The sequence below is a fragment of the Elephantulus edwardii genome, unplaced genomic scaffold (genome assembly GCF_000299155.1).
Source record: "Elephantulus edwardii isolate Elephantulus edwardi_28Jun2011 unplaced genomic scaffold, EleEdw1.0 scaffold00032, whole genome shotgun sequence".
NCBI lineage: Eukaryota > Metazoa > Chordata > Mammalia > Macroscelidea > Macroscelididae > Elephantulus > Elephantulus edwardii.
The window spans coordinates 7,214,521-7,237,710 of NW_006399782.1; the positions used below are offsets into that span (position 1 = coordinate 7,214,521).

The 23,190-nt window shown below is 48.1% G+C and overlaps 1 protein-coding gene across 1 annotated transcript in view; it reads left to right on the plus strand.

Moving 5' to 3' along the window:
* The first annotated feature begins 928 nt into the window (after positions 1-928).
* Positions 929-23,190, plus strand: part of ADCY5 (adenylate cyclase 5) — a 227,328-nt gene continuing 205,066 nt past the window's right edge. Inside the window, exon 1 of the mRNA XM_006884227.1 lies at positions 929-2,065. Within this exon, the coding sequence (XP_006884289.1) occupies positions 929-2,065 (1,137 nt within the window). The remainder of the gene's footprint in view (positions 2,066-23,190) is intronic.

Below are 23,190 nucleotides of genomic sequence, written 5' to 3' on the forward strand. Positions count from 1 at the left end.
GGCCCGCAGCTGGCGGCCAGAAGCCTGGGGCTCGCGGAGCCGACGCGACCGCCCTCCCGGCCGGCGGGTCCTGGGCAGGCGAGCTCCGTTTGCCGGGAGAGGGAGGCGACAGGGCAAGGGCCGCGCCGTGGGAGCCGCTCCTTGCCCCCGCCCCCTGCGCGGACGCGCTGAAGCCTCGGCGAGACTTTGGCTGTGGCCGCGCTCCCACTCTTGCCTGGGAAGGTGGGGGATGCGGGCGACGGCCCCCCCGGCCTCCAGGACCCCCCCATCCAGGGCTCCCGAGCTGTTGCTCCGCCCGCCGCCCCCTCCCCCGTGCTCTCCACCCCCTATCCCACCTCCCCACCCCTAGCAAGAAAATAATGCTGGCTGGCGCCCGCACCTCTCAAACACTCGCAGTCAGCCGCCAGGAAAGGGCACCCGCTCACTCCGCGTGCTGGGACCCCAGCCGAACCGCCCTCGCCGCCGCTTAGCCCCGTGCGCCGCTGGCCTCGGGCTTAGACAGAATCCGCGAGCGCCGCGCCCGGGCACCGCCAGCTCCGGGGAGGCGCCCGCCCGCAAGGACACCTCTCCGTCCCGCCTCGTCGCAACTCCGGCCCGGGGCGAGCTCGGCGCGAGCCAGGAGCCCGGACGTCCCTCCGCTCGCGGTGCAGCCGCCGAGCAGTCCCTGCCGCCTCAGCTCGGAGCCAACTTCGTCTCGGACCTGGGACTCCTTGCCGCGGCTTCTCGGCCACTTCTCACCTCCGGGCTGCGCCCTCCTCCTCCGTTCAGGACGGGGGTGCCACGATGCCCCGCTGCCGCACAGGGCCCTGGGCCGCCCCCGACGTGCGACCCTAGCCTCGTCCCCCTGCTCGGCCGTCCGCCCTCCCCGTGGCGGCCCCCGGCCCGACCCCCGGGGGAGGAGGAAGACGACGACGAGGCCGAGGGGGGGATGTCCCACTCTAAAAGCGTGAGCCCCCCGGGCTACGCGGCGCGGACCACGGCGTCGCCCGCGTCCCGGGGAGGCCCGGAGCACCGCTCGGCGTGGGGAGAGGCCGACTCCCGGGCCAATGGCTACCCTCACCCCCCCGCGGGTTCGACCCGCAGCTCCACCAAGAAGCCCGGGGGGGCCTTGACCCCGCAGCAGCAGCAGCGCCTGGCCAGCCGCTGGCGCAGTGACGACGACGACGATCCTCCACTGAGTGGCGACGACCCGCTAGTCGGGGGCTTCGGCTTCAGCTTCCGCTCCAAGTCCGCCTGGCAGGAGCGCGGCGGCGACGATTGCGGCCGCGGGAGCCGGCGGCAGCGACGAGGAGCGGCGGGCGGGGGCAGCACCCGGGCGCCCCCTGCGGGCGGCGGCGGCGGCGGCGGCGACTCTGCGGCCGCGGCGGCTGCAGCGGGCGGGACGGAGGTGCGACCTCGCTCGGTGGAGCTCGGCCTGGAGGAGCGGCGGGGCAAGGGCAGCGCGGCCGACGAGCTGGAGGCCGGCGCCGTCGAGGGCGGCGAGGGCTCCGAGGATGACGGCAGCTCTGCGGGCTCGGACGCGGGGTCCGGCACGGCGCTGTCGTTGGGTGCCTGCTGCCTGGCTTTGCTGCAGATCTTCCGCTCCAAGAAGTTCCCGTCGGACAAGCTGGAGCGGCTGTATCAGCGCTACTTCTTCCGCCTGAACCAGAGCAGCCTCACCATGCTCATGGCCGTGCTGGTGCTCGTGTGCCTCGTCATGTTGGCCTTCCACGCAGCGCGCCCGCCGCTCCAGCTACCCTACCTGGCCGTGCTGGCCACTGCGGTGGGCGTGATCCTCCTCATGGCCGTGCTCTGCAACCGCGCCGCCTTCCACCAAGACCACATGGGCCTGGCTTGCTATGCGCTCATCGCCGTCGTGCTGGCCGTCCAGGTAGTGGGCCTGCTGATGCCCCAGCCGCGCAGCGCCTCCGAGGGCATCTGGTGGACCGTGTTCTTCATCTACACCATCTACACGCTGCTGCCTGTGCGCATGCGGGCGGCGGTGGTCAGCGGGGTGCTCCTGTCAGCTCTTCACCTGGCCATTGCCCTTCATACCAACGCCGAGGACCAGTTCCTGCTCAAACAGGTAGGGACCTACGCGGCCACAGGGATGGCATTGTGGAGTGGGCAGACTTGGACCTGACTCTGGAGAGAGGGATCGCACTTTCACCCTTTAGGTGGTGAAGTGGCTTAAGAGAGAAGCAGCTTGCCAAGGCACTTAACCTAGGGTCTTCAATTTACAAAAACATTGTTGGAGTATGTCTGGTGTTTGTGACACTTCGAAGACTTACACTGAATCGTAGCCATTTTTGTTGAAAATCCCAGTGAGAAAGGACTGTTAGGAAAGAGAATGATAGGTGCAAGTTATCTCGTTTCACACTTCTGTCCCTGTTTATAAAAGGTCCTTGACAAGGTGACTGGACCCGCAGACAGCGCTCTTCTCGTCTTCAGTCCTAGATAAAGCGATGGGAAGGGGAGAGACTGGGTGGCCCTTGCTCAGTCTTGAGGAGAAGTGAGAAGGCTGCCACCTGTGGGAATCTGGCCCACTTTGAGAGCTAGAGATTGCCGGAGACTTGAAGATGGTCGGACAATTTTGTTTCCAGAATGCCAAAAGCTCAAGTTCCAAAGCCAGAAAACCTGCTTGCAGCCCAGGAAGCCTCTGTGTGTGTGGTAGCACTAATCCCCTAGCCAGAGCAGAAGGCTGGTATTGGACTTCATGACCCCTCATGTGGAAGTTTCAGGTCATTGCTTTGTATCCCTGCTCAGATTTGTTGAGTGAACCCAGCCTGCTGGGCGCAGAGGAAAGATTTCTGCCTGCTTTTCTGGTGGTTTAACTGGAGACTGTGGGAGAGGGACATGCCTGCCATCTCATTCTCAGGGGGACAAGCCCTTCTGATATTCATACCTTTCTCTCTTTAGAGATCTTGTTGTCTGACGTTCCATCGTTCTTATCCTTTGATCTCTATAGAATTTGTTTTCATGTTGCTCGTCTGCCCAGAAAGTCAAAGTAGGCTCTTTACTACATGACTCTTGACTGAGGACACTCCCCACCCGCCCCTTCCTGGCAAGAACCCTTCTCTTGAGGCTTAAGTCCTCTATCACAACCTGTTAACTCTTCCATTGTCATTGCCTTTTTTTTCTGCTCCCCACTTCTGCCTTCTCCAGACTTTGATCCTGTTGAGGACCACATCTTTTCTTGAGATGCTTGCTTCCTGGACATTGTCTTCCCCCATGAGAAATAGCCCTGGCATCAGCTTCAGTGCTGGGATCTAACTGAGCTTTTAAGGTGCTCTGTGACTTGGAGACTGGTAGACATGCCACTTCTCTGAGCCTTACATTCCCTTCCCAGAGAGTACTTCTTCCAGTTCCAGCATCTTCTGCCACAAGTATCACCTCCCGCAAGGAGCCGTTATTATCGGTTTCAGCCACACTGGCCTCTCCTTCCTGTTTGGTTAGCATTCGAGTCAGAGCCAAAGACAGAATAGAGCATTTATTTGTGTGTTGTCTGTACAGAAATCCTGAGCTATATTCTTTCTCCTTCACCCTCTCTCCCCTTGCTTTGTGTAGTATAGGGACTTGGGAGGGACTTAAATCCTTGCCAGTTTGGTTGGGGTCCAGGGAGTGGAGTAGGTAGGATTATTAATGCTAAGTTAATGTTTTTTTCTGAGCTAGAATCTAAAGAAAAAAATGTTAGAGATGGGTTTTGAAATTGGGCGTAGAAGTGTGCCTGTGGCTTATTATTAATGCTGTGTAAAGGCTCTGGTTTTTTTAATCTGAGGACTCACTCTCAGATGAGTGCTTTGTCTTTGGGGGTTGTTCTTGGCTTGGTGGCAGGCAGGTTGCCTGGGTGAAGGTAGCTTTTCAAGAGAGAGAAGGGCAGGTTGTCCTCATGGAGCAGCACAGATTTCCAGGATCGTTTGGGCTCTTTTCCAAACTAGACTTGGGATACAGGGTCTGATTACAGCCCTGAGCAATCCTGGAGGATTTTGGGAAGTTAGAATCAGGTGGAGAAAAGGAGCGCTGAACTGCAGCTGCTCCAGTCTCAGTAATAAAGATGCCATTGCAGCGATGTCTGACTAAGGAACTTCTAGTCCCTTAGCAAGTTTCCTTTCTCTCTTCGCTCTGCATCAGCACCCCATGCTTCTATAAACCACTGTGTTCTTAAGACCTTTGCTTGCCTGTAGGATTTTGGGTGAGCCTAGAGCTCTGGTGGCATAGTGCACAGAAGTCTGCACTGCTTTCCAAAACACTATGCTTCTCTGGTGGTTCCAATCTTCTGGCTGCTCTTTGGGAGAAAGATGAGCAGTCTCCTTGCTTGCAGTTTATAGCTTCCAAAAACCTGCTAGAGAATCAGCTATGAGTTGTTTCTGACTGAACAGCAGCGACTTGACAAACATTCTGTTGAATGTAACAGTTTGTTATGAATAGTTCAAAACAAGGGAATGCCAAAAGACCTTTCTGCTTAACTTCAGAGAAAAACTGCATATTTCTTTGTTTGTATATACAGGAATGTCTTATTGTGTTTTCTTGTGTGGAGCTTTGCAGACATTGTATTTATCATTTGTTAGAAATGGAGATTTGTGGCAACTCAGCATTGCAGAAGTCTTTCTAAGCCATTTTTTTCCCCAATAGCATGTGCTTTAATAAATGTCTTTATCACATTTTGGTAATTCTCTAAATAGGGTTGTTGTTTTTTTCACTTAGTTAACTACCAAAACCAACCAAACCCATTGCTATTGAGTTGATTCCAATTTATGGGGATTCTCCGTTGGGTTTCTGTCACTTTGTGGCAAGAGACTGCCCATCCTTCTTTCTCCTACAGAGCAGCAGGTGGACTTGAACTTCCCGCCTTTTGGTTAGCAACCCAACATGTAACATACTACACCATCAGAGCTCCTTTAAGAGACAACAACAGAGTTAAAGCAGCTTTATGGCTACAGTTTCTTTACTGTAGTGGCCTAGCACCAAACTTGCAATATCTCTGTGGTATGGTGGTATTTGATTTGATATCCTGTTTATGCCTGATATAAAACTTGTGTTTCTTGCTCAGTCTTTGCTGGATGGGCCAGGGGAAGGCATTCATGAGGCAGTTCAGCTGTTCAGCTTGGCCTCAGGTTCTCCCACAGCAGCCGGTGTTTGAGGGTGCTTGGGCAAGATGCCGCGTTCTTGTCTGTGAGAACACGGGTGGCAGTGAATTATTTCTGATACTGGGACTTTGCGAGTTCTTCCCCTTGGTGTCTCGGACACACAGTAAACCACTTGCTGTTGAGACGGCTTTGACTCATGGTGACCCATGTGTGCCCGAGTACAGTTGTCAGTGGCCCAGTTTCCAGAAGCAGATCTTATTTTTCCGAAGTACCTATGTATGGATGCAAACACCCAGTCTTTCAGTTAATAGCAGACAGTGAACTGTTTCTGCCAGGCCGGGACCCCTGGGCACAGCAGGCACTCCGTTTAACTGGTGTTCTCATCACTTCTCCTCCTGAAAGTCTTCCCCTCCCACGGCCTTGTTGTCTCAGCATCATTCTCTGCAATAGTGTGTTTTATTCTTCCTGGGTCCGTTCTCTGCTTAGGACATTGCCTTTTGCTTCAATCAGGTGTTGTAGCATTTGATTTTCTAACCTGAGCCTCCTGATGGCTTATGTTCATGAGGGAACTGGGAGGCCATGGTGGGCAGCCCTTCTCTGTGAGCCATCTCGTCCCTGCTCTTCCTCTCTGCCTCCTCTCTGACACTCCTGCTCTGCTTGTGCCCTTCCTCTCTTCTTTCCTTCCACCCGCTCCCCTCTTGCTTTCTGCCCACCTCTCCTTTTCTGATTTCCCTTTTAACTTCCCATGCACAGCCTCTCATCCTCACCTTCTGTGCTCTCCCTGTTGCTGGGTACAGTAGGAGCGTCATGGGGTTGTTACCCCCCTTCTTTCTTTGCCTGTTAGAAGTCCCTCTGCTACACCCATACCATAAATAACACTCGAGCATCTGCCAAACACATTCCTCACTTGTGTTAATAGGCTGCAATGATGCTGGAGCCTGTTGCCATGGCAACTTCATTTTTGTTTGACTGTATCCCACTCTGCTACATAAAGCACCACTTGCACACAAACGGGCAGGCACACACAACTCTTTTATCTGCCTAACTAGTAATGACTGTTTTGGAGAGAACACCTTTTGGGCTCTGTGGACGGTAGGAGTGCGCACCAGGTCAAGGTGATGATTGAGTGAGGGCTCTGCCCAGGTCAGCAGCAGCGTTATCATGGGAGGTGATAATGGCTAGGGAAGCTCTTTGAGAAGTAGAGAGTCCTGTTCCAATGTGAGATATTATGACTGTGCAGCCACACTAAACCCATCTGACACGGCTTCCGAGAAGATCCTGACCACAGATGACCTCAGGAATTGGGCCATGAGGCTGCCCTTCAGGTGTGAATGGCGTGGCACATGCCCCTACCCTCCCTTCTCTTTCATTCTGTGTTTCCTCTCTTCCCTCTGACCATTTCCGAGAAGCTCAGCCATTTCCTGGGTTTTGTCTTTTGTGCCTGTTTGGACCCACAACTGTTCCCAGTTGTTCCAGAGAGTAGAAAAGCACAGGGGTCGTGTGAGTGATGTTCTGTGATTGTGAACACGTGTGAGTGTGGAGCAAAGGAGATGGTGTGGGCGTGCAGGCCACAGTGGCTGCCCAGCGTGTGTGTGTGTGTGTGTGTGTGTGTGTGTGCCTAGGGTGATGGAGGTGTGCCCTGGGGAAGCCTTTGTCCTGACTTTGAAAGAGAGACCAGTGCAGCCTTGTCCTGTTTATTCTTGGCTGGTGATTGGCTTCCCCTGGCTCCTTGCCATTTTCATTCTGGACCTTAATCACCCTGCTGACCTTGACCTCTGGCTGTCAGGAGATTACCTTGTGTGCCCCTGTTTCCATAGTGTGGCTGAGGTAGGCGTAAGTGGTCCACTCCCCCAGCACCGTGGCGGCCCACTCTTCCCTTTCAGGAATCCCTCCCGCTCCCTTACCTCTCAGTATCTCCAAAAGCATCCCGTAACTTGGCCCAGAAGCTTTGGTGGTGGTCGTCCCTGTGACTGCCCAACGTGTGGGGCTGGCAGGTGCTGCCTCCTTGCCAGGTGGGGGGCAAGGTGAAAGGCCATCATCTGCCACCAGTTGCTGCCCCACGCCCTCCTGGTTCGGGACATGAGAAATCTGGCTGTAGTTGACTCCAGCAGCAGCAGGAGGCAGGTAGAGGGTTGGCTCTGGTTTGAAAGTAAGGAAGGTCTATTTGTCTTGCCTTAAGACTGTATTTACCAATTATATTTGCTAATTGTTTTTGATTACTCTGCCTAGACATTGTCTCCTTCTCTAAGCAGCTGGGAGGGAGGAATGACACAGGGTTCGGGCTAGGGGTCAAGCAGTCTTCTCCTATATCCTGAGGTGTCTCCTTCCCTGGGGAGGACTTGAGGGACGGCAGAGACTCAACCGAGGAGCAGAATGCACAGCTGCTGTATTTGTGCGAATGTTCAGTGTTCATAATTCAGTCTGAGTTTTGATCTGGAGCGAAGCGTGAGGTCTGCGTGCTGTAGAGCAAAGAACAGTGTACTCATGTTTGTCTGTGAAGAGGGCACACACGGTGTTAAACCCCATCCGAGGAAACCAGCTCAACTGCACAGAGACTATCAGGAATTAGCATAAAAGATATGGATGGAAGCTTTTCCTGTGCAGGGAGGCCCTGGCCACTCACTCGGTTGGTGGCTCAACACCGGGTGGGCTGACAGTGGAGACAGGGCTGGGTGCCTTCTCCACCTCCAGGTGTGAATGGCCCCATCCCCTCTGAACTAGCTAAGAGCTTGTGGGAGGGGTGGAGGCTGTGAACTGCTGTTTATCTGTGGTGGGTCTGGGGTGTGCTCGTTTACTCCCCAGGATAACTCTCCAGGATAGTCGCCTGTACTGGGAATGAAAGCCTTTTGCTCCAGGGGCCCTGACATATCTGTGCCCATAAATCCTTTGGGTACAGTTATGTAAGCTGTGTTTTAGCACATCCTTCTCTCATGCATGCTTATCAGATAGAAGGTAGCTCACTAATGGGAGAAGAACCAACATTCATTTTCTCTCTCAAACACAAAACGTAATGGAGATAATTGGAAAGCCCTACTTCTTTGCTTTTTATTCTTTCCTTCGAAAACATTTTCTTTTCTTTTAGGTGAAAGTTACACAGTGAATTAGTTTCTCGCTTAGTGTATAGCCAGAGAGTTCCTTGTCGTTGTCTGGGCAGGTCCTCTCCCTGTTCCCACCCTACCTTGCCCATGTCTATCTCCACCCCCCTCCCCGTTTCTGCCTCCCTTTTCTTTCTCACCGTTGCTTTTGGGCATATGTTGTCTGTTTGGTCCCTGAGTCGGTCATTCCAAGAAGTGCTTTCCTCACAGGTGTTATTGTTTATTTTATAGGTCAATCTTTTATTTAACTGAAAGGTGACCTCCAGGAGTGCTTCCAGTTCTAGATGAAAAGATTGTCTTAGGATGATAAAGGTCCTGCATTGCCATCAAGGATGAACCGACTCAGAGCTGGCTTTTCAGAGGCTGCAAATCGCACAGGAAGAGATTACCCTTCCTTCCCTCGAGGCGCAGCAGGTGGATAGGAACGACCTGTCTTTGGATTGGCAGCATGACTCCCTAGGTATTCGGCCACCAGAGCTTCCTGCTTGTCTCTTAGAGGGCTGCTTACTAGCTTTTAATAGCCCAGATTCAATTTAGCAAATCAGAATATAGAACGTTATCTTTATGAACTATGTTATGCCAATTGACTTAGATATTCCCAGGATTATAATCTTTAGCCTTCAAGTCTAGTGACTCAGTTTTGTGATGCGTTTGGATATGTCTAAGTGTTTCTCATAACTGCATCCCTATCTACCCATAGCTGACCCTCCAGGCTTTTCAGAGGTTGTAAATTGTGCAGGAGGAGATTGCCCGTCTTTCTTCTGAGGAGCATTACACACACACACACACACACACACACACACACACACACACACGCCCCCAGCTGTACTTACGTATGCATGTAAGTACTCCTATGCTCCCCTCACCTGTATAGTATACGTATCTACCTGTGTAACCACCTGTGTTGCATCACTCACCATACTTGTCCATTGTTCTTGTCTACCTCACAGTGTCTTTGGTCATGTTGTGCTGACTTGCCCCATCTAGTAAATTGCCATCCCCTTCACCAGATTAACACATTCTGTGGCCCTAGTGGTAAAAAAGCTATGCTGCAATCCCAAAGGAACATGGTTCAAATCCACCAGCTGCTCCAGATTAGAAGACTGGGCAGTGTTATCCCATGTGACTTGCTGACCCTGAAAACCCACTGGAAGCTCAGCTTTGAGTCGGCTCCTCTGTACCCAGCGTCACACACAACAATGACAGCAACAACTCTTGTGTAATGATTTTCCCATGCTCCCTGTAACCGTCAAAGACATTTTATTTTCTGTGTCTGAACCTATTCTTGACTTTTTATAAAAGTAGTACCATACAATGCTTGCCCTTTTGTTATTGATTTAGTTCGCGGAGGATGCTGTCCTCCAGCTTCGTCCTTGTTAAAAGACGTTTCACAGGCTCACCGTATCTGTATTCTCTACTGTTGCATGGAATGCCATGGTGTGTATGTACCACATCACGTTTGTCCATCTCTCCACTGACGGTTGTGTAAAGTGTTTCCATCTTCTTGCTGTTCTGAGTCATGCTGCCATGAATGACGGTGTGCACATACCAGTGCCAAAGCATGTTTGTCTAGGATGTGCACTTAGGAGTGAACTGCTGAATCGTTTGATTTCTATTTGTAGCTTTTTTGAAAAAGCATCATACCGTTTTTCATAGTCGTTTTGCCACTTTAAAATCCTATCAGCAATGGAGAAAAGCTCCAGTCTCCCTACAACCTTGCCGACACTGGTGGTTGTTTTTTATTCCACTTGATTTGGTTTTGTTGTCTTTTGGGCTTCTGTCCCCCCCGTCCCCCCATCACTGCATCTCTTCATGTGTTCTTTAGCTGTCTCAGTATCTTTGGTCAAGTTGTCTGTGCATGCCCTTTCTTCAGTTTTGGGGTTGGATTGTTGTGTTTTTGTTGAAGAGTTACGTTTGTTTTTAAAAATAAATTTTTTATTTTATACTAGTTTCCTTACAGAGTTTGTATACATTGTTTTTCTCACCGGATCTTTCCCACTGAGGAATTACATTTTTGATATATTTTTGAGATTAGACCCTTGTCAGATATATAATGGTCAGTGCCCATCCCCCACCCTGACCCACACACAATGTAAGCTCTCTTTATTCTTTAGATGAAGTCTTTTGTTCAGTGTAAGTAAATTTGAGGCAGTCCTAGTTATTTGGGGGTTTTTTTGGTGCATTTCTAGTTATGTTTCATATGTAAGAAACGTAAAAATTTCAGGTTCAATATTTAGTCTTGAGTTAGTTTTTGTATATTCTGTGACTTCAAGCTCCTTTTTCATTTTTCTGTAAGCAAATATGTAGTTTTTCTAACATGCCATTTGTTAAAGTGATTATGTCTTCTTCATTGAGTGGGCCTTTTATCGAAGATTAGCTGTTTATAATTGGATAGATTTACTTCTGGATTCTCAATTCTGTTCCACTGGTCTATGTAACTTTTGTACTAGTACGAGGCTTTTTGATGCCATGACTATTGTAGAAGGTTCTGAGATCAGGACATGTGAAGTTTCTCACTTTAGGTGGTGGTTGTTATTGTGCCATCAAGTCACCTGAGCTTCATAACGATCCTATGTACAACATAGGATCAGAATCCTGCTCTATCCTCAGTCAATCTTATTGTCTCTGACACACCTACTCCCATTACTCCAGTTGCTGAGTCAGTTCATCTCATTGAAGCTCTTCCTCTCTTATTCTGTCCCTCCACCCTCCCAAGCATAATGCCCTCTCCAAGGACTGGTCCCTGTTTGCAGTATGCCCAAAGTAATGTCTGACAGAACTTCAGAATCCCTGCCTCCAAGGAGCGTTCTGGCTTCACCCTCTCTAGGATGAACCTGTTTGTTCTCTTAACAGTCTATGTTATATTCAGCACTCTTCTTCAACACCACAGCTCAAAGGCATTAATTCTCCTTATGTCATCCCTAGTTATTGTCCATCTTTTTGATGCATAGCATGTAATCGCGAAGACCATGGGCGCACCTTAGTCTCCAGACTGACATCATTGCCTTCTTCAATAATGCGTTAGCTATTTGAGGTCTCTTTCCTTTACAGAGAGATCTGATGGCCCAGTCTATAGGGGGCTGCATTGTTAACCTAAAAATTTCACCTCTCCGGTGTTTAGAACCTGCCAGCAGCTTCAGGGGGAAAGATGGGAAATCTCTGCCTGTGCAATTTACAGCTTCCAGCAACCCTCTGGAAAGTCAGCTATGAGTCGGTTCCTTCTGAACAGCAGTAGTTCTGTTGTGGTTTTTTTCTGCTTATGAAGTTGAAGATTGGGTATTTTCCATTTCATGAAGGAATGGGTTGAAGTTTGGCTCAGGATTCCTTTTTATCTGTGGATTGCCCTGGATAGCGTTGACGTATTTACAATGATGTTTTACACGTCTCCCAGTTCATGAAGATATAGATTTCCCTTTGTGTTTATCTGTATTGGTTTCTTACAGCAGTGTTTTACAGTTTTCCTTGCATACGTCTTTCATATCCCTGGTTAGATTTCTTTCTAGCTAGTTAATCCTTTTGGAAATTACTATAAATGGTACTGTTTTCTCCATTTCCTTTCAGACTACACTTGTTAGTGTCCTCCAAGTGGCTCTTCTATGTTGCTCTTGTACATTGTGGGATCTTCTGTTATTTCCAGTAACTTTCTTACTGGATTTCTGGGATTTTTTTATGTATACGATCATATAATCTGTGAATAGGGATAGTTTAATTTCTTCCGTATCAATCTAAAGGCATTTTTATTTCCCTTTCTTACCTGTTTGCTTTTGTTAGGATTTCTAATATAGTAATAAATAACAATGACGATAAGGGGTAATTATTTTTTTTAAGATAATGTCAAATGCAGTCAGGAATGATCATTGTTTAGCATATTGAGAAGAAAATCAAGGGTTAGTGGGCTAAGTGTTGACTATCAGTCCACATTTTTGTGACTCAATCTGTAGAGTTTTGTGGTTAACTGTCTGGTGATTTGAATCCACCTGTGACTCCAAGGTGGCAAGATGGGCAGTCTCTTCCTGTTCTGTTTACTGAAAACTCACTGGAGGGTCAGCTGTGAGTTGGTTCTGACTTGACAGTTGTGAATTTTTGATTGAATAGAAAAGGCTGGTGGAATCTTGGGGTTGGTTTTTCTTTTTTTGTTTTGTTTTGTTTTTAATGGATGAAACCCATTCATACAACGACAGAGGCCCTCCAAACAGCTTTAGATTCTCAAATTTAGAGGAGGGCGATAAGTTGATAAGGGGACTGGAACCCCTTGACTTCTGAAAGTACATTTGAAAGAATTGGAGGTTTTAGTAGAGAGAAGAGCAGTCATGGTAAGAAAATGCAATTGGATCTGTTGGGCTGTCAGAGAAGGGACTAACTTGTTCTCAGTTGCTCCTGAGGGCATAGTTGGGGAAAATGTATGAAAATAGCAGACAGATTTCATTTCCATGTAGGAACTACCTTTATAACAATTGAGATTTCACCAGTGAAGGCAGGTGGTTCTTGGGGTCTCTCCTGTTTATGGTGTTCATGCAGAAACTGGATGGCTCTCCGCCAAGCTTATTCCAAAGGGATACCTGGTGGGAGTTTGGACAGGTGATTTAATCAGTGATTCTCTGCCTTGGCTCATTGTAAGTTCCCAGGAAGTTTTTGAACTCTGCAGATTTCCAGGCCCCATTGGAAATTTTTGTTTTCAGAAATCTGGGGTGGGGCCCAGGCATGGATTGATTTCTTTTTAAGCATCTTGTGTGTAGTTTTTAAGGCTCCGCAGATGATCTTGATGATCACCTCTTATGTTTGGGACCATTGACCAAGAAGGCTCAGATGGTTCAGTTTCTTGTACCTGAGTGCCAGTCCCCTAAAGTCTGCTGGGGTACCGTCTTCTTATCATGGCCTCTCTCAGCCTCTGTTGAAAAAGAAGCAGACATACAGAGAGGTGTCCAGATGGAACTAGTGAGGATGTCCTGATGCAAGGATGCAGGCATGGTAGACAACAGCTAACAGTGGTGGTGGTTACACCGTGTGAGAGGGATACTCCAACCCTGTGCTCACATTCTCGTCTCCTCCCTCCTCCAAATTATTCCTGCCGCCCATATCACTTGAAGACAAGTACTCTGTAAATTTTAATTGGTGAGGAGTTGCACTGCCAGCCCAAAGGCACACAGTTCAAATCCACCAGCTGCTCCACAGGAAGAAGGTAGTCAGTCTCCTCCTATGTGATTAAACTGCCTGCAGGTTCAGCTGTGGCTCCTACTTGACAGTACATAATAGCAACAACATGCTCACCAGTGGGAGCAAGCAGCTCAGTAGATGGGCCTGGATTTCAATTCTGGTTTCTTCTTTTTTTCTTCTCTTCTTTTTTTGTGAAGACTATGAAGCACCCTAAGGACATCACAGGTCCAGAATGGTTGGTACAGATTATAGAGAACAAGGAGACAAGGGGGTGGTGGAGCAAAGCAGGAGGATGGGAATGAGGGGATGGTGTGAAGGAGAGAGGGTAGGGCTCAAGGAAAGGAAGAGGAGGTCAGAGATGTGAGCCTGGGACAGGGAAGGAGTTGGAGGTGGGGGCAGGGATGCACTCTGGGAACAATGGGATATAGTCACAGGAAAGGGGGGGGGTAGACAAACAAATGTAGGGAGACAATGGTGGCTTTATTCTTCAGGCCAGTCTCATGTGTCAGCATGAAATTGTAATAGCTCCATCCTCCTTTCTCTCTCCACTACCTCTTGCTCTGGGAAGGTGTATGAACCGCTGCTTCTGGCCTGAGGTTTTTTTTCCTTTTTGAGGGCTTCCGAGGCTCTCACACAGGGCGTGCAGCCCCACTGGGCTTTTAGGAAGGGTGCTGAGGGCGCTGTGTGAGAAGCAGTGCCTAGCACTTAGTAGGTACTCAGTGAGGCTTCAAATGAATGAATGAATGACTGGCTAAGTGGTTGCGTGGGTGGATGGCTGCATGCAGACTGCAGGCTGTGCGAAGTGCTAGACCAACACCTCCACAGAGGAAAGCGGCTCAGCTCAGTTTGGAAGCCTATTTTGGTGGGTTGTAATCCTAAACTCTGAGCAGGGCTTCCAGAATCCCTCCTGCTGCAATTTAATGCATGCCTTCCTAGAAACAGAGAGCTGTTGCCTGGCACTGCCGATACTCCATCACTTTACAGATTTGAAAACCATTATTAAGTCATTCTTTTAGCTTCTCCCCATTCATTTAGATAACAATTGCTTATTAGATGCCTACTGTATGCCAAGGGGCCAGGAGGTGCAACATGACTCAGGTTGGGCCTTGGCTCCCTGGAATGCCTTTTACCCAGACTCTCCCATAAAGGATATTCCTCGGAGGAAGGATATTAGATGTTTTACCTACATACATGCAGTTCTGTGTCAAATGTTAGTTGTCATAGAGTCAGCCGCAGACAACAGAACAGAACACAGTCTGCTCCTGGACTATCTGCATGTTCTGGTGCAGATCAGACCGCTGTGACCAGTTTTAACTGGATCAGACTGGTCTTCACAGTCTGATTTCCGGAAGTAGACCATTTTCTTAGTCCATTTTAACCTGGGATCTTTATTGAAACGTGTTCAGCATCATAGTAGCATGCAAGCCTCTACTGAGACAGGTGGACTCTGCATGAGAAGTCTTGTATATTGTCTGTATCTTGTATATGTTGTTAGATGCTGTTGAGTTCACTACAACTCTTAGTGACCCTATGAGCAATAGATCTGAACCTTGTCCTGTCCTGCACCATCCCACAATCTCTGGTATGTTCAAGCCAATTGTTACTATCACTGTGTTGAGTTACAGAGTTACAGTGTTGAGGACTGTATAGAAAGTAGGAGTTCTGCTACTGAATCATGTATATGCAACTCTGTGTTAATAAGTTTGACCATCATCATTTCTCAACCAGGTGCCAATAACAACCCGTGTTTCAGATTTTAAAAATAAAAAGTGTCCCTCACTTACACATTCACTCTTTGCTGTCAAGTCAGTTGTGTATAGTTGAGTCAGAACCAACCCAGAGCTGACCCTCCGGTAGGTTTTCAGATGCACTTAATTGCATGGGAGGGGATTGCCCATCCTTCTTCCTCAGAGCAGTTGGTGAACTCACACCACGTGCCTTTGAGATTGTTGTTGTTGTAATGTGCTGTCAGGTCACCTGTGACTCATAGCGATCCCATGTATAACAGTCCTAAACCCTGATCTATCCTGTGCCAATCTTATTGTCTCTGACACACCTATCACTGTTCCTAGACACAGAATCAATCTATCTCATCAAGGGTCTTCCTCTCCTGCACTGTCTCTCCACCCTCCCAAGCATGATGTCCCTCTTTCAAAGACTAGTCCTGCCTTGCAACATGTCCAGAGTATGTCAGATGAAGCTTCAGAATCCTTGCCTTCCAGGAGCAGCCTGATCTCACCCTCTCTAGGATGAACCTGTTTGTTCTCTTAGCAGTCCATGACATTTCAATATTCTTCTCCAGCACCACAGCTCAAAGGCATCAATCCTCTTTCTGTCTTCCCTAGTCATTGTCCAGCTGTCTGATGCATAGCACACAATTGTAAAGACTATGACCTGGACCAGGTGCACCTTAGTCTCCAGACTGACACTGTTGCTCTTCAGTACTTTGGAGAGGTATCTGACAGCAGAAGACTTTACCAATGCAATTCATCTTTTAATTTCCCAGCTGCTGGTACCAAGAGTGTTGATTGGGGAGCCAAGCAAACCGAAGCCGTTAATAATCTCAATTTCACAAGGGTTTGTAAAAAAAAAAAAAAAAAAAAAAAAAAAGAAGAAAAGAAAAAAAAAATAATCTCAATCTCGTCACCGTCTATCATGATGCTGCCAGTTGGTCCAGTGGTGAAGATCTTTGTTTTCTTGATGTTGAGCTTCAATCCATATAGGAAGCTGCAGTCCTTGACCTTCTGCAGCAAGTGCTTTAGGTCCTCCTCAGTTTCAGTGAGCAGGGTTGTGTCATCTGCATAACTCAGGTTGTTGATGACTCTTCCTCCAGTCCTGATGGCACACTTCTCCTCATAGACCCCAGCCTCCCAGATGACCCCACAGCTTCTTGACAGTAGGCCACCAGATGACTGACTCCTAGTTGACCCTCCAGCACATTTTCAAGGCTGCAGATCATACAGGACGAGATTGTTTCTCTTTCTCTGTGGAGCTGTTGGTGGATCCAGACCACCAGAAGGGTATGGCCTGTGAGTTAGCAGTGCACCTTCTTAAGGACTGTGCCGCCAGAGCTCTCTCAGAATATACGGCCACTGTGACTGTGCCTCTGAGCTGCTACAGCTCGGCAGTCCTGTGAACAACATAGCCCAGCTTTACCCTGTCCGGCACCATCCTCCTTTTCTGGAAAATTTCCATTTTAGGAAATACTAGGTTAACCACAATTCTTTCCTGTAGTACTTAAGAGCTTTTAATATGTTGCTATGCACAGTAATTTGCCAAGAAGGGAGTTTTGTATGAAACCTTTATCAAATATGCTTGACCCCAGGTCTATTTATTTCAGGAAACATATAGAGAATTAGTGTTTGTGGAACACACTTCAGGAAACACAGCTTCCGACTGTGCTTTGAGCAGACCAGCCAAACTCTTCCCTCTCCACTGAGTGCTGTTGCACTTGTGCAGGAAACCAGGACAGTGACAGAAGGTCTGTCAGGGCTGGGAGGAACTTGAGGATTTACAAGGTCTGGTCCACTGCCTCTGGGTAGGCCTAACCGAAAAGAATTTAAACCACGAACCTCCCCATGAAAACAAATTGCCGCATCTTTTTGCCACTATAGAAGTGGTTGGTGGGTTTGAACCATTGGCCTTTTGGTTAACAGCCAAACACTTTCTCACATGTGCCACTAGGAATCTGGACAGGCGTGTTTGATGGCTCCCTGAGGAAGGAGATTGCCTGGCCCAAGCTGCATTGGCTAACTGCCTGTTTAGGGCCTCATTCCGTACCTGGATCTGAAATTCTTTGTAAACTATAGTGGCTGGAAGAGACCCGAGAAATGTCTCTTTGTTCTAGCTTCAGTTTCTGTGAGGCATTATTGCTGTTGCTTGTCATAGAGCAGGATGGGAGTCTATGTGATGGCACTTAGTGGGCTTGGAGCCCTTAGACTGTGCAGCCACTGACATGTATGTAGCGAAGGGACACTTTACAGGTTTCTTTCCTTCCCTTCCCTACTCTGCAAGAGGAGGAAGCTCATAAAGAACGTTGATTACAAACAGTGAGTGTATATTGAATTCTTACTACAAGCTGGTCACTGGGCTAATCCTTGATATACATGACTCATTTAATCTTAATATCAACTTTATGAGGAAGGTATTTTTATCCCTATTACATTACTGCAGAAACTGGAATAAAGGAAGGTAAGTATATTCCCCAAGGACAGATAGCTAGTGAGCAAAGCAGGAAGTTCAGGAAGCCCGTATCCCCTGGGTACATACCTGTACCTTTCTATTGGTACCAGCCTGATTTCTAGCTGCTCCCAGAGGGCTTTCTCTGATGGAAAGCATTGATGAGCTCTCGTACCTGAGAGCAACTCACCACCGGTTCCACAGTGAGCAGGGGGAGAACTCCTAGTCCTGCCTCTACACTGTCTCCCAGAGTTCCACAGGATGATAGGTTCTGTAATGTAACAGATTGGATGCAACAAGTGCTCTTTGCGATTTCTTTTATTTCTCTTCGTTCCCCTCCTTTTGAGATTACCTCCCAAATACATGCAGTCCCTGAATTAGGATGTATTGAAGTTAGGATACGCTGAATGTTATGACTGTTCATTATGTTTATGATTTGTCTATTTTTTTCTCCTTTTTAAAATTGGTTTGTATACAACCATTCATATACATTGTGTTTCATCATTCATATACATTGTGTTTCATCATTCATATACATTGTGTTTCATTCACGTTTGTTGATGAATCTTCCTCCAATCCTGATAGAGGACTTAAAAAGTAAGGAAGTCAGCGTCTACTGTTTTTCACTAGGGCCTCGTCCTCTAAGGCGGGACCTCATCCTCTAATTTTCCCAAACCTCCAAACATCAAAGTTCATTTCAATTTAATGTGATACTTACCTGTCGTGTGCAGGCCCGGGGTCAGGTGTATTTGGGCCTATGTATCCAGAGAAGTGGGACATGGTTCTTGCCTGAGAAGTAGATCCCACCAGGCCTTCATCCCTCTGAGATTTCCTGTGTCATTTTGCAGTCTTTTACCTCAGCGTGATCCTGTGCTGGTAGATGGCCTGGGGTGGGCTAGACCACGGCTTTTCTACTGTGGTGGTCCACTGACTAACTCCGTTGGTGAGCTTTGAAATAACAGCAGTGTTGTAGCCCACCCCACGGTGCTTCTCAGCTACCACTGAGTTGGCCCCTGGTTCATGGTGACCTCACACCTCGTGGAATGCCATGCTGCCTGGTCCACGCCATCCCGGTGATTGGTTAGGGAGCAGACCATTGTGATTCATAGAGCTCTCTCTCATGGTCTCGTTTCTGGAAGGAGAACCCCTGCCTGGTCTTTTGTCCTAGCCCATATTTGTCTAGAAGCTCTGCTCGGATCTTTTTTGCATCATTCACTACACAGGCAGCCAGATGGGTACTGTTTGACTGTACATGAGGTGAGATGTGAGAATCCTACCTCTGAACCACCTCTGCTCCTGTGTCCCACCTCAGGCCATTTATATGAAGCTGTCCGGGGATGAGACTCAGGTGTCTTCAGGTAATCTGGATGTGGCCAGTGTTGAGACAGGCTGCACTGTGGCTCCAGTAACCAGGAATACAGCATTTACATATGACTAGCATTTTACAGATGGCAGAGGACTTTTGCATGTTGATCTCAGTTGCTCTGAAGAAGTGATGAATTAAGATGAAGTAGAGGGTTGCTCTGAGGCCTCGAAGCCCAGGAGAAAACCCTGATTGTATGATCTTGGCCATTACTACCTGTATGCTAGATTACTAGCTGAAAGGTTGCTGATTTGAACCCATCCAGAGGCACCTTGGAAGACAGGACTGGCTATTTGCTTCTGTGAGTCGGATCCATGAAAACTGTGTGGAGCAGTTCTACTCTATCCATGGGGTCACCATGATTTGGAATGGACAGTATAACAACCTGAAAACAAGTGGTTCAAATTGACCGGCCGCTGCTGAGGAGAAAGGTGGGCATTCTCCTCCTGTGCAATTTACAGCCTCTGAAAACCCGCAGGAGCTTCAACTATGGGTTGGTTCTGACTTGAAGGCACATTAACAACAACACAACATGTAACAACAACAAACTGGAAAAAGAGACTCTTACTTGACAGGTTCTTTGGGGCAGCTGAATCAGTTAATGTAGGTAAGGACGCTCTGTAAAGTGTGAGGTGAGTTGTAGACTTTATTGCCAATATTATTTTAAAGTGGAGGATACAGAGGTTCAGAGAGATTAAGTGACCTTACGCAGGTAACATAGCTGTAGCTTAGCTGTCCAAATCCAGACCTCTGACTCCAAATCTGTGCTTTTTCACATCTCTGCCAGCGCTAAGTCTGTCCCGTGATATCTTAAAAAGCTGTGTGAGGCACAGCTGCCTGCTATCTCAGCCTGGCTTCGGAATGCATGGTTTTGATTTGTGCGGGCCTTGCTTCCCTCACGGTGTCAGGCTCACAAGGGCATTAGAATGAGATCTCATTTCCTGAGCCTGCACTGGTGCTTGAGGGAAGGCAGCGCTGGAGTGTTTGGGGATGGGGCAGCAGAGGGGGGGCTCCTGCCAACAGATGTTTCCGTGGGAGAGCCCCTGAGTGGTTTTATGGAGACGTGAACACACAGCCAGGAGAGGGGCCAGCAGCAGCACCAGGATTGCTTATCTTGGGCATGAGGTTGCATTGCAGCCCATCTTCTGGTGGGATAAGTGGGCTGGGGAAGAGACTTCTCGGGACGCATCAGGTTCGCCTCTTGGCAGTCCTGGAGGCCAGCCCTGGGGTTCTCTGCAGAGCAACATTCAGTAGGTCTGCAGCTTACTAGAACATTTCTAAGCGGTCCTGGTAGCATAGTGGTTAAACACTTAAAACATTTGCTGCTAACTGAGAGGTGAGCAGTTTGAAGCCTATAGCTGCTCCACAGGAGAAAAATGGAACTATGTCCTTCCTTAAAGATCGCAGCTTTGTAACCCTCTGTGCAGTGCTGCTTCATTCCGTGACTCTGAATCAAGTCGATGGCATTAGGCAGAGCCACCCTACACATGGAAGGCCCAGTGCCCCAGAATCCAACAAACACACTGTGAGATACCCCAAACATCCCTAAGGGACTCTTCAAATCCACCTCTCTCATGGTCTCTCTTCTCTAGGACACAAAAGGAAAATGAAATTCTTGCCCAAGTGCCACTTTTTGCTAAGTGGGTTTTCAAGCTTTTGTTTGCACGTTTTCCTTTGAGGGTGAATGGGAAGGCTGTGTGTGTCCACTTCCCATGCCCTTGTCTCCAGTCAGTCCCCACCAGGCAGATGGGTGGTTCCATCTGCTGCTGGCTCCCGATTGGAGTCTGGTTCCTGTCAGTGAGAAAGCATCTTGACAGAGGAGGCTATGAAAGGGGAGGGAACAGGGAGCAGGGTGGACTCCCAGGTCCACTCTGCTCCACCTGACATTGTGAATCGAAATGGATAGGTCCTCTTTTGCTTTATAGCAATTTAGGCTGGCTTGTAATTTTATCTCGGTGGATTTATTGAATTACCTGTCTGTCCACTTGACTGCCAGCTCTCTGAGGCCAGGGACCTTGTCTATTTCGATACCGCATAGTTGCCGAACATTACTGACTTGCCAACCTCCACATGCCAGGCACTGTGAGGAGAAGGCGGAGACTCTAAGTGCCCACTCTCGGGTTCCACACAGAGCTCTGATTTTGGCTAAGCGGGTCTTGGTGTTGCTTTCAATGTCTCCCTGACCTAGGTGGGCACATGGCTCTGAACTCAGGGCAGACACCAACCTTCTGGCCTCAGAAATCACTGAGCTTCTGGCGAGCTCTGGTGGTCTAGTGGCAAGAAGCTATACTGCAGTCCCAGAAGTGAGTGGTTCAAATTCACCAGATGCTCTGCTGGAGAAGGACGGACAATCTCCTCCTGTAACAGTCAGATCCGATTTGACGGTATATACACAAAATAATAATAATAATAATAATAATAATAAAAATAAATAAATAAAATTTTTAAAAAGAGAAAGAAACCACTGGGTTTCTTTGTTACTTTCCTCCCTCTCTTGGATCCGGTGCTGGTCAGGAGTGACTCCTCCTCAAAACTTGTCTCTCTCTTCTGTCCTCTGCTGTCTCTTCTCCCTCTCTTCTGACATCCTTTCTCCTCCTACCCTCTTCACACTTCCCTCTTTTCAGCTATCAGATGACAGAGGACCTCAAGGACCCAGCAAGAAGTGAGATTATAAGACAAATGATAGTGTTCATGTGGAAACTGTGGTTAAAAATGATGTTTTACACATATAGACACACACACTTTAAACCATTAAAAAATGAAGAGGAACATTTAAAGATAATACAAACATAAGCCTGTTAAATTATGCATAGCCCACAAAAGATTCCTCATTCATTGTCAAAGTGATTCTGTGAAGGAGCAGTCCTGCAGCACGTTGGGGGCCTCTGTGTAGCCAGTGCCTCGTGTGACTGCAAGTGTGTCAGTCTCAATTTTTCATCTCGGATGCTCGGGGCTGAGATTTCAGCTTCTAGATGGCTTAACCTCAAGTAACCCAACTGAGATTAAGGTGTGGACGGGGAGGCAGATCCTCCAGAGTTTTCCCAGAACAGCTGTGTCAGGGCCCCTGCCGGGCGGGCCTGAGCACCAGCATTTTGTGGCGTTCCTCTCTATAGACATCAAGTATGTGGGGCTGAGAACGGCCGTACCCCGGCTCCCCTCATCAGCCAAGGGGATCATGTGGAATCCACTGAGGCTGATTTATGGCTCTATTGAAAAGCGAGTGTTTATACAGAGAGGGTTTATCATGGTGATTCAGGAAAGAGTGATGGCCACTAAAAATTATTGCCGGAGTGTAATAGGGGAAGAAAACTTGGTTGGTGATAGGTGTATAAAATCTTGTCAGGCGAGCCTGTGGCTGGGTCTATTTATGTTGCTCTTATCACTAGCAATTAGCCCCAGACGTGGCTCGGTAAAGGGCTTAGTGCATGCAGTGCCGTAACTGCTAAGGACAGCTTAGAAAAGACTGTTACAGCACAAGTCCTCCAAACCGAGCAGCATGTCTTCCTGACATTCCTGATGGCCCGTTAGCAGCAAATGCCCAATGAGCAGGATCTCTCCTTCTCTCTTTTTCTTCTGAGCTATTTCTTTCTTTTCCTTCTCCCAGCTCCCCCCCCATTGTAACACCTCACTTAAAAAAAAATATAAAATTGTAGTTTAATTGAAAGTTTACAAAACATACTGGTTTTTTATTAATCAATTATACACATTTTGTTCCAAAATAATTAATTATCCACCGTGTCTAGTGGCTGGCTTAGTGGTTAAGAAGGTGAGCTGCAATCCCAAAGGCTCATGGATCGAATTCACCAGCTGCTCCAGGGGAGAAAGATGGACACTCTCCTCTTGTGCGATTAATGGCCTCTGAAAACCCACTGGAGGGTCAGCTATGGGTCACTTCCAACTCAGTGGCACACAACCACCACCATTGTGTCTGACTGTCCATATTGTTTTTCCTTCTCTCATCTTAAAGAAATGATTTTTATCTACTTATTAATTTCCTACTTCATTTAAAAAATGTGTTTGTAAAAAATTATTGCATTGAAAATACACATCACAGAAAATTTACTACTGTAACTATTTTAACTTCATGTTTCATTGGTGTTCATTACATTCATAATGCCTGACACCTCTATTTCTAGTACTTTTTCGTCCCCCTAAACCAAAATGTTGTACCCATTAAGCACTAATTCTCTGATACTTGAGTGTGGAAATGATTCTATGAACTCATGTGGCCTTACAGAGCTCTGCAGTACCCTTCATGCCAGTGGTTCTCTGGCTGGGGTGTACAGCTAAGGGAGCTTTTGTGGTATAGTCTGTACGGAGTTGTGCTGCTGAC